This window comes from Oncorhynchus nerka, unplaced genomic scaffold, assembly GCF_034236695.1.
Source record: "Oncorhynchus nerka isolate Pitt River unplaced genomic scaffold, Oner_Uvic_2.0 unplaced_scaffold_1403, whole genome shotgun sequence".
NCBI lineage: Eukaryota > Metazoa > Chordata > Actinopteri > Salmoniformes > Salmonidae > Oncorhynchus > Oncorhynchus nerka.
Genome location: NW_027039909.1, coordinates 96525 through 107734, shown reverse-complemented (window position 1 = coordinate 107734; position 11210 = coordinate 96525). Strand labels below are relative to the sequence as shown.

At 48.6% G+C, this 11210-nt stretch overlaps 1 protein-coding gene across 1 annotated transcript in view; it reads right to left on the bottom strand.

Moving 5' to 3' along the window:
* Positions 1 to 396: 396 nt before the first annotated feature.
* Positions 397 to 11210, bottom strand: part of LOC115127669 (isoleucine--tRNA ligase, cytoplasmic-like) — a gene marked incomplete at its 3' end in the record, with an annotated part of 75797 nt that continues 64983 nt past the window's right edge. The window contains exons 15-18 of the mRNA XM_065015493.1: positions 8800 to 8873; positions 2307 to 2501; positions 700 to 720; positions 397 to 483 (exon numbers count right to left, since the gene is read on the bottom strand). Coding sequence (XP_064871565.1) covers positions 397 to 483; positions 700 to 720; positions 2307 to 2501; positions 8800 to 8873 — 377 coding nt within the window. The remainder of the gene's footprint in view (positions 484 to 699; positions 721 to 2306; positions 2502 to 8799; positions 8874 to 11210) is intronic.

Below are 11210 nucleotides of genomic sequence, written 5' to 3'. Positions count from 1 at the left end.
GTGTGTGTGTGTCTGAGACTGTGTGTGTGTGTCTGAGACTGTGTGTGTGTGTCTGAGACTGTGTGTGTGTGTGTGTGTGTGTGTGTGTGTGTGTGTGTGTGTGTGTGTGTCTGAGTGTGAGTGTGTCTGAGTGTGTGTGTGTGTGTGTGTGTCTGAGTGTGTGTGTGTGTCTGAGTGTGTGTGTGTGTCTGAGTGTGTGTGTGTGTCTGAGTGTGTGTGTGTGTTGGGGGACAAGGTGAACTGACCTGGCCAGCACCAGTGTGTGTGTGTGTGTGTGTGTGTGAAGGTGAACTGACCTGGCCAGCACCAGTGTGTGTGTGTGTGTTGGGGGACAAGGTGAACTGACCTGGCCAGCACCAGTGTGTGTGTGTGTGTTGGGGGACAAGGTGAACTGACCTGGCCAGCACCAGTCCGTTGACGATGACGTTCTTGAAAGGTGGTTTTCCAAACAGAGCGGTGGACAACACCAGGAGGGTGTAGAACCTAGAGGGGAACAGGGAACCATCACATTAGGAGGGTGTAGAACCTAGAGGGGAACAGGGAACCATCACATTAGGAGGGTGTAGAACCTAGAGGGGAACAGGGAACCATCACATTAGGAGGGTGTAGAACCTAGAGGGGAACAGGGAACCATCACATTAGGACAACACCAGGAGGGTGTAGAACCTAGAGGGGAACAGGGAACCATCACATTAGGACAACACCAGGAGGGTGTAGAACCTAGAGGGGAACAGGGAACCATCACATTAGGGAACAGGTTACCATCACATTAGGGAGAAGGTTACCATCACATTAGGGAACAGTGAACCATCACATTAGGGAGAAGGTTACCATCACATTAGGGAACAGTGAACCATCACATTAGGGAACAGTGAACCATCACATTAGGGAGAAGGTTACCATCACATTAGGGAGAAGGTTACCATCACATTAGGGAACAGTGAACCATCACATTAGGGAGAAGGTTACCATCACATTAGGGAACAGGGAACCATCACATTAGGGAACAGGTTACCATCACATTAGGGAACAGTGAACCATCACATTAGGGAACAGTGAACCATCACATTAGGGAACAGTGAACCATCACATTAGGGAGAAGGTTACCATCACATTAGGGAACAGGGAACCATCACATTAGGGAACAGGTTACCATCACATTAGGGAACAGTGAACCATCACATTAGGGAACAGTGAACCATCACATTAGGGAGAAGGTTACCATCACATTAGGGAGAAGGTTACCATCACATTAGGGAACAGGTTACCATCACATTAGGGAACAGGTTACCATCACATTAGGGAACAGGTTACCATCACATTAGGGAGAAGGTTACCATCACATTAGGGAGAAGGTTACCATCACATTAGGGAACAGGTTACCATCACATTAGGGAGAAGGTTACCATCACATTAGGGAGAAGGTTACCATCACATTAGGGAGAAGGTTACCATCACATTAGGGAGAAGGTTACCATCACATTAGGGAACAGGTTACCATCACATTAGGGAACAGTGAACCATCACATTAGGGAACAGTGAGCCATCACATTAGGGAACAGGTTACCATCACATTAGTCTGGAGGGCTAACAGTGGCTTGATACCTTAGCTCAGCAGGCTAACAGTGGCTTGATACTTTAGCTCAGCAGGCTAACAGTGGCTTGATACCTTAGCTCAGCAGGCTAACAGTGGCTTGATACCTTAGCTCAGCAGGCTAACAGTGGCTTGATACTTTAGCTCAGCAGGCTAACAGTGGCTTGATACCTTAGCTCAGCAGGCTAACAGTGTCTTGATACCTTAGCTCAGCAGGCTAACAGTGGCTTGATACTTTAGCTCAGCAGGCTAACAGTGGCTTGATACCTTAGCTCAGCAGGCTAACAGTGGCTTGATACCTTAGCTCAGCAGGCTAACAGTGTCTTGATACCTTAGCTCAGCAGGCTAACAGTGTCTTGATACCTTAGTTCAGCAGGCTAACCGTGTCTTGATACCTTAGCTCAGCAGGCTAACAGTGGCTTGATACCTTAGCTCAGCAGGCTAACAGTGGCTTGATACCGTAGCTCAGCAGGCTAACAGTGGCTTGATACCTTAGCTCAGCAGGCTAACAGTGGCTTGATACCTTAGCTCAGCAGGCTAACAGTGGCTTGATACCGTAGCTCAGCAGGCTAACAGTGGCTTGATACCTTAGCTCAGCAGGCTAACAGTGGCTTGATACCTTAGCTCAGCAGGCTAACAGTGGCTTGATACCGTAGCTCAGCAGGCTAACAGTGTCTTGATACTTTAGCTCAGCAGGCTAACAAGGTCTTACCATCCTCTGGTCTGGTCGATGCCCTCAGCAATGAAGTCAGCGGGGAAGGTGTCTTCGAACTCCTTCCTGTTCTCAAAGGGGTAGTGGGCCTGGGCGTAGGGCATGCTGCCCGACTCAAACCAGCAGTCAAACACCTCAGTGACCCTGCGCAACACGCCTTTACCACAGCGGGACGGGATAGTCAACTGGTCAATGCTATGGAAGGATAGAGGCAAGGAGAGAGGGAGAGGAGAGAGCGAGAGAGAGGCAGAGAGAGAGAGAGGCAGAGAGAGAGAAAGAGCGAGGAGAGAGGGAGAGAGAGAGAGACAGAGAGAGAAAGAGCGAGGAGAGAGAGGCAGAGAGAGAAAGAGCGAGGAGAGAGAGGCAGAGAGAGAAAGAGCGAGGGAGAGAAAGAGCGAGGGAGAGGCAGAGAGGTAGAGAGAGGCAGAGAGAGAGAGGCAGAGAGAGAGAAAGAGCGAGGAGAGAGAGGCAGAGAGAGAAAGAGCGAGGAGAGAGAGGCAGAGAGAGAAAGAGCGAGGAGAGAGAGGCAGAGAGAGGCAGAGCGAGGGAGAGGCAGAGAGGTAGAGAGAGGGAGGTAGAGAGAGGCAGAGAGAGAGAGGCAGAGAGAGAGAAAGAGCGAGGAGAGAGAGGCAGAGAAAGAGCGAGGAGAGAGAAAGAGCGAGGGAGAGGCAGAGAGAAAGAGAGAGGCAGAGAGAGAGAGGTAGAGAGAGAGAAAGAGCGAGGAGAGAGAGGCAGAGAGAGAAAGAGCGAGGAGAGAGAGGCAGAGAGAGAAAGAGCGAGGAGAGAGAAAGAGAGACAGAGAGAGAGCGAGGAGAGAGAGGAGAGAGGGAGGGAGAGAGGCAGAGAGAGAGAGAGAGGCAGAGAGAGAGAGAGGCAGAGAGAGAGAGAGGTGAGGGAAAGAGACAGAACATGGATTTTTTTAAACCTTTATTTAACCAGGCAAGTCAGTTAAGAACAAATTCTTATTTACAATGACGGTCTAGGAACAGTGGGTTAACTGCCTTGTTCAGGGGCAGAACAACAGAACGACAGACCTTGTCAGCTCGGGGGTTTGAACATGAAACCTTCCAGTTACCAGTCCAACGCTCTGACCACTAGGCTACCCTGCCGCCCCTCCACTCTGACCACTAGGCTACCCTGCCGCCCCTCCACTCTGACCACTAGGCTACCCTGCCGCCCCTCCACTCTGACCACTAGGCTACCCTGCCGCCCCTCCACTCTGACCACTAGGCTACCCTGCCGCCCCTCCACTCTGACCACTAGGCTACCCTGCCCCCCCCTCCACTCTGACCACTAGGCTACCCTGCCGCCCCTCCACTCTGACCACTAGGCTACCCTGCCGCCTCCACTCTGACCACTAGGCTACCCTGCCGCCCCTCCACTCTGACCACTAGGCTACCCTGCCGCCCCTCCACTCTGACCACTAGGCTACCCTGCCGCCCCTCCACTCTGACCACTAGGCTACCCTGCCGCCCCTCCACTCTGACCACTAGGCTACCCTGCCGCCCCTCCACTCTGACCACTAGGCTACCCTGCCGCCCTCCACTCTAACCACTAGGCTACCCTGCCGCCCCTCCACTCTAACCACTAGGCTACCCTGCCGCCCCTCCACTCTAACCACTAGGCTACTCTAACCCTGCCGCCCCCTCCACTCTAACCACTAGGCTACCCTGCCGCCCCTCCACTCTAACCACTAGGCTACCCTGCCGCCCCTCCACTCTAACCACTAGGCTACCCTGCCGCCCCTCCACTCTAACCACTAGGCTACCCTGCCGCCCCTCCACTCTAACCACTAGGCTACCCTGCCGCCCCTCCACTCTAACCACTAGGCTACCCTGCCGCCCCTCCACTCTAACCACTAGGCTACCCTGCCGCCCCTCCACTCTAACCACTAGGCTACCCTGCCGCCCCCCCACTCTAACCACTAGGCTCCACCCTGCCGCCCCTCCACTCTAACCACTAGGCTACCCTGCCGCCCTCCACTCTAACCACTAGGCTACCCTGCCGCCCTCCACTCTAACCACTAGGCTACCCTGCCGCCCCTCCACTCTAACCACTAGGCTGCCCCTGCCGCCCCCTCCACTCTAACCACTAGGCTACCCTGCCGCCCCTCCACTCTAACCACTAGGCTACCCTGCCGCCCCTCCACTCTAACCACTAGGCTACCCTGCCGCCAGGAGGAGGTTGTGAACATTAAATATAGAACGATGAGCATGGAGTCTCGGTGCGGATAGATTTGATTCATATTTATTGTCATCCACACATCACATGAATTAAAACACAATGGAAAGAGGATGGCTCAATGATAGCATTAAATGAGGGTGGTTCATTAGAGGGTGGTTCATTAGGGGGTGGTTCATTAGGGGGTGGTTCATTGGAGGGTGGTTCATCAGGGGGTGGTTCATTAGGGGGTGGTTCATTAGAGGGTGGTTCATTAAAGGGTGGTTCATTAGAGGGTGGTTCATTAGAGGGTGGTTCATTAGAGGGTGGTTCATTAAACAGGGTGGTTCATTAAACAGGGTGGTTCATTAAACAGGGTGGTTCATTAGAGGGTGGTTCATTAAACAGGGTGGTTCATTAGAGGGTGGTTCATTAGAGGGTGGTTCATTAGAGGGTGGTTCATTAAATAGGGTGGTTCATTAGAGGGTGGTTCATCAGAGGGTGGTTCATTAGAGGGTGGTTCATTGGAGGGTGGTTCATTAGAGGGTGGTTCATTAGAGGGTGGTTCATTAGAGGGTGGTTCATTAGAGGGTGGTTCATTAAAGGGTGGTTCATTAAAGGGTGGTTCATTAAAGGGTGGTTCATTAGAGGGTGGTTCTTAAATAGGGTGGTTCATTAGAGGGTGGTTCATTAGGGGGTGGTTCATTAAACAGGGTGGTTCCTTAGAGGGTGGTTCATTAGAGGGTGGTTCATTAGAGGGTGGTTCATTAGAGGGTGGTTCTTAAATAGGGTGGTTCATTAGAGGGTGGTTCATTAGAGGGTGGTTCATTAGAGGGTGGTTCATTAGGGGGTGGTTCATTAAACAGGGTGGTTCCTTAGAGGGTGGTTCATTAGAGGGTGGTTCATTAGAGGGTGGTTCATTAGAGGGTGGTTCATTAGAGTGTGGTTCATTAGAGGGTGGTTCATTAAAGGGTGGTTCATTAAAGGGTGGTTCATTAAATAGGGTGGTTAATTAGAGGGTGGTTCATTAGGGGGTGGTTCATTAGGGGGTGGTTCATTAAACAGGGTGGTTCATTAAATAGGGTGGTTAATTAGAGGGTGGTTCATTAGAGGGTGGTTCATTAGGGGGTGGTTCCTTAGAGGGTGGTTCCTTAGAGGGTGGTTCATTAGAGGGTAGTTCATTAGAGGGTGGTTCATTAGGGGGTGGTTCATTAGGGGTGGTTCATTAGAGGGTGGTTCATTAGGGGGTGGTTCATTAGAGGGTGGTTCATTAGGGGGTGGTTCATTAGAGGGTGGTTCATTAGAGGGTGGTTCATTAGGGGGTGGTTCATTAGAGGGTGGTTCATTAAAGGGTGGTTCATTAAAGGGTGGTTCATTAGAGTGTGGTTCATTAGAGGGTGGTTCATTAACGGGTGGTTCAATAGACTGTGGTTTATTAAAGAGGGTGGTTCATTAGGGGGTGGTTCATTAGAGTGTGGTTCATTAGAGGGTGGTTCATTAGAGGGTGGTTCATTAGAGGGTGGTTCATTAGAGGGTGGTTCATTAGAGGGTGGTTCATTGGAGTGTGGTCCATTAGAGGGTGGTTCATTAGAGGGTGGTTCATTAGAGGGTGGTCCATTAAAGGGTGGTTCATTAGAGGGTGGTTCATTAGAGGGTGGTTCATTAAACAGGGTGGTTCATTAGAGGGTGGTTCATTAGAGGGTGGTTCATTGGAGGGTGGTTCATTGGAGGGTGGTTCATTGGAGGGTGGTTCATTAGAGGGTGGTTCATTAGAGGGTGGTTCATTAAAGGGTGGTTCATTAAAGGGTGGTTCATTAGAGGGTGGTTCATTAGAGGGTGGTTCATTAGAGGGTGGTTCATTAGAGGGTGGTTCATTAGAGGGTGGTTCATTAGAGGGTGGTTCATTAGACGGTGGTTCATTAGACGGTGGTTCATTAGAGGGTGGTTCATTAGAGGGTGGTTCATTAGAGGGTGGTTCATTAGAGGGTGGTTCATTAGAGGGTGGTTCATTAGAGGGTGGTTCATTGGAGGGTGGTTCATTAGAGGGTGGTTCATTGGAGGGTGGTTCATTAGAGGGTGGTTCATTAGAGGGTGGTTCATTAAAGGGTGGTTCATTAGAGGGTGGTTCCTTAGAGGGTGGTTCATTAAAGGGTGGTTCATTAAATAGGGTGGTTCATTAAATAGGGTGGTTCATTAGGGGGTGGTTCATTAGGGGGTGGTTCATTAGGGGGTGGTTCATTAGAGGGTGGTTCATTAGAGGGTGGTTCATTAGAGGGTGGTTCATTAGACGGTGGTTCATTAGACGGTGGTTCATTAGAGGGTGGTTCATTAGAGGGTGGTTCATTAGAGGGTGGTTCATTAGAGGGTGGTTCATTAGAGGGTGGTTCATTGGAGGGTGGTTCATTAGAGGGTGGTTCATTGGAGGGTGGTTCATTAGAGGGTGGTTCATTAGAGGGTGGTTCATTAAAGGGTGGTTCATTAAATAGGGTGGTTCATTAGGGGGTGGTTCCTTAGAGGGTGGTTCATTAGGGGGTGGTTCATTAGAGTGTGGTTCATTAAAGGGTGGTTCATTAGAGGGTGGTTCATTAGAGGGTGGTTCATTAGAGGGTGGTTCATTAGAGGGTGGTTCATTAGAGGGTGGTTCATTAGAGGGTGGTTCATTAGAGGGTGGTTCATTGGAGGGTGGTTCATTAGAGGGTGGTTCATTAGAGGGTGGTTCATTAGAGGGTGGTTCATTAAAGGGTGGTTCATTAGAGGGTGGTTCATTAAATAGGGTGGTTCATTAGGGGGTGGTTCCTTAGAGGGTGGTTCATTAGGGGGTGGTTCATTAGGGGGTGGTTCATTAGAGTGTGGTTCATTAAAGGGTGGTTCATTAGAGGGTGGTTCATTAAAGGGTGGTTCATTAGAGGGTGGTTCATTAGAGGGTGGTTCATTGGAGGGTGGTTCATTGGAGGGTGGTTCATTGGAGGGTGGTTCATTAGAGGGTGGTTCATTAGAGGGTGGTTCATTAAAGGGTGGTTCATTAGAGGGTGGTTCATTGGAGGGTGGTTCATTGGAGGGTGGTTCATTGGAGGGTGGTTCATTGGAGGGTGGTTCATTAGAGGGTGGTTCATTAGAGGGTGGTTCATTAAAGGGTGGTTCATTAAAGGGTGGTTCATTAGAGGGTGGTTCATTAAATAGGGTGGTTCATTAGGGGGTGGTTCCTTAGAGGGTGGTTCCTTAGAGGGTGGTCCATTAGAGGGTGGTCCATTAGAGGGTGGTTCATGAGGGTGGTCCATTAGAGGGTGGTTCATTAGAGGGTGGTTCATTAGAGGGTGGTTCATTAGAGGGTGGTTCATTAAAGGGTGGTTCAATAGAGGGTGGTTCATTAGAGGGTGGTTCATTAGAGGGTGGTTCATTAGAGGGTGGTTCATTGGGGTGGTTCATTAGGGGTGGTTCATTAGGGGTGGTTCATTAGGGGTGGTTCATTAGAGGGTGGTTCAATAGAGGGTGGTTCATTGGAGGGTGGTTCATTGGAGGGTGGTTCATTGGAGGGTGGTTCATTAGAGGGTGGTTCATTAGAGGGTGGTTCATTAGGGGGTGGTTCATTAGGGGGTGGTTCATTAGGGGGTGGTTCATTAGAGGGTGGTTCATTAGAGGGTGGTTCATTAGAGGGTGGTCCATTAGAGGGTGGTCCATTAGAGGGTGGTTCATTAGAGGGTGGTTCATTAGAGGGTGGTTCATTGGAGTGTGGTCCATTAGAGGGTGGTTCATTAGAGGGTGGTTCATTAGAGGGTGGTCCATTAAAGGGTGGTTCATTAGAGGGTGGTTCATTAGAGGGTGGTCCATTAAAGGGTGGTTCATTAAACAGGGTGGTTCATTAGAGGGTGGTTCATTAGAGGGTGGTTCATTGGAGGGTGGTTCATTGGAGGGTGGTTCATTAGAGGGTGGTTCATTAGAGGGTGGTTCATTAGAGGGTGGTTCATTGGAGGGTGGTTCATTAGAGGGTGGTTCATTAGAGGTGGTTCATTAGAGTGTGGTTCATTAGAGGGTGGTTCATTAGAGGGTGGTTCATTAGAGGGTGGTTCATTAGAGGGTGGTTCTTTAGAGGGTGGTTCATTAGAGGGTGGTTCTTTAGAGGGTGGTTCATTAGGGGGTAATGACAGTGTATCAGTCATCCAGGATGACCTCCTGTTAGTGATCTGGTTCTGTTCCTGACCTTGTCTGTGTTGCGTCCAACCATCACTGTGTGTGTGTGTGTGTGTGTGTGTGTGTGTGTGTGTGTGTGTGTGTGTGTGTGTGTGTGTGTGTGTGTGTGTGTGTGTAAAATCGCTGCAGACGATCAGTGACTCACCTTTCCCGATGCAGATCAGTTACTTTCACTCCTGTCAACTCCTCCAGCTCAGCCATGGATCCTACACACACCACCTGGACAGACACACACACACACACACACACACACGGTCAGCAACAGAGCAGTAGTCTCCATTCCATTCTTGGTGTAAATGACAGACAGCTGAAGATGGTGTGTATACACGGTCGGTGTGTGTGTGTGTGTGTAAACACGGTCAGTGTGTGTGTGTGTGTAAACACGGTCAGTGTGTGTGTGTGTGTGTGTGTGTGTGTGTGTAAACACGGTCAGTGTGTGTGTGTGTGTGTAAACACGGTCGGTGTGTGTGTGTGTGTGTAAACACGGTCAGTGTGTGTGTGTGTGTGTGTGTAAACACGGTCAGTGTGTGTATGTGTGTGTGTGTAAACACGGTCAGTGTGTGTGTGTGTAAACACGGTGTGTGTGTGTGTGTGTAAACACGGTCAGTGTGTGTGTGTGTATACACGGTCGGTGTGTGTGTGTGTAAACACGGTCGGTGTGTGTGTGTATACACGGTCGGTGTGTGTGTGTGTGTGTAAACACGGTCGGTGTGTGTGTGTGTCGGTTAGGGATGTAGCAATTCACTGATACCCGCCGGCCCCCTATTCAAATATTTAAGTGCATCGGTGCGCAGGACCCCCAAACCTGCCCAAAATGTAGCATGTATCAATCAGAATATCGATCCAAACGTTACGGAAATCTCCGGTTCACTAATTACTCTCTACCCCTTTTCTGAAAATACCCCTCATCTTTTGATGAGGAATGATGCTTCCTCTCGCTCAGAACTATAAACACGTCACTCTGCTTTTCAATGATCTCAATGAAGTCATTTTTCACGCCAAACAACTCCAGCAAACATATCGGTAGGCTGGTCAGTTTTGTGTGCTAACCAAACGAGAACGATAGGAATATTCTCTCGCACCTTCAGCGTTCAAATGACAATTTAGCTATTAAATGGTGATTTGAGATCAAAAGTGAATTGGAGGAGGGGGGGGGGGGGACACACACACACGACAGCCTACATTTGCCCCCCCACTAACCTGATAGAGGGGTGGTAGATACCCAGTTACCCTTACAGTGCCTTGTTTTCAGGCACTTCAGTATTTATACCCCTGACTTACTACAACATCTTGTTGTGTTGCAGCCTGAATATATTGTTTTTGTCTTCTCAACCATCTACACACAATGACAAAGGGAAAACATGTTTCTACACACAATGACAAAGGGAAAACATGTTTCTACACACAATGACAAAGGGAAAACATGTTTCTACACACAATGACAAAGGGAAAACATGTTTCTACACACAATGACAAAGGGAAAACATGTTTCTACACACAATGACAAAGGGAAAACATGTTTCTACACACAATGACAAAGGGAAAACATGTTTCTACACACAATGACAAAGGGAAAACATGTTTCTACACACAATGACAAAGGGAAAACATGTTTCTACACACAATGACAAAGGGAAAACATGTTTCTACACACAATGACAAAGGGAAAACATGTTTCTACACACAATGACAAAGGGAAAACATGTTTCTACACACAATGACAAAGGGAAAACATGTTTCTACACACAATGACAAAGGGAAAACATGTTTCTACACACAATGACAAAGGGAAAACATGTTTCTACACACAATGACAAAGGGAAAACATGTTTCTACACACAATGACAAAGGGAAAACATGTTTCTACACACAATGACAAAGGGAAAACATGTTTCTACACACAATGACAAAGGGAAAACATGTTTCTACACACAATGACAAAGGGAAAACATGTTTCTACACACAATGACAAAGTTTATTGAAAATGAAAGACAGAAATATCTAATATACATAAGTATTCAAACCCCATGAGTCAATACATGTTAGAATTATCTTTTGGTGAGTCTTTCTGGGTAATTCTAAGAGCTGTGAGTCTTTCTGGGTAATTCTAAGAGCTGTGAGTCTTTCTGGGTAATTCTAAGAGCTGTGAGTCTTTCTGGGTAATTCTCTGAGAGCTGTGAGTCTTTCTGGGTAATTCTCTGAGAGCTGTGAGTCTTTCTGGGTAATTCTAAGAGCTGTGAGTCTTTCTGGGTAATTCTCTGAGAGCTGTGAGTCTTTCTGGGTAATTCTCTGAGAGCTGTGAGTCTTTCTGGGTAATTCTCTGAGAGCTGTGAGTCTTTCTGGTTAATTCTAAGAGCTGTGAGTCTTTCTGGGTAATTCTCTGAGAGCTGTGAGTCTTTCTGGGTAAGTCTCTAAGAGCTGTGAGTCTTTCTGGGTAAGTCTCTACGAGCTGTGAGTCTTTCTGGGTAAGTCTCTAAGAGCTGTGAGTCTTTCTGGGTAAGTCTCTAAGAGCTGTGAGTCTTTCTGGGTAAGTCTCTAAGAGCTGTGAGTCTTTCT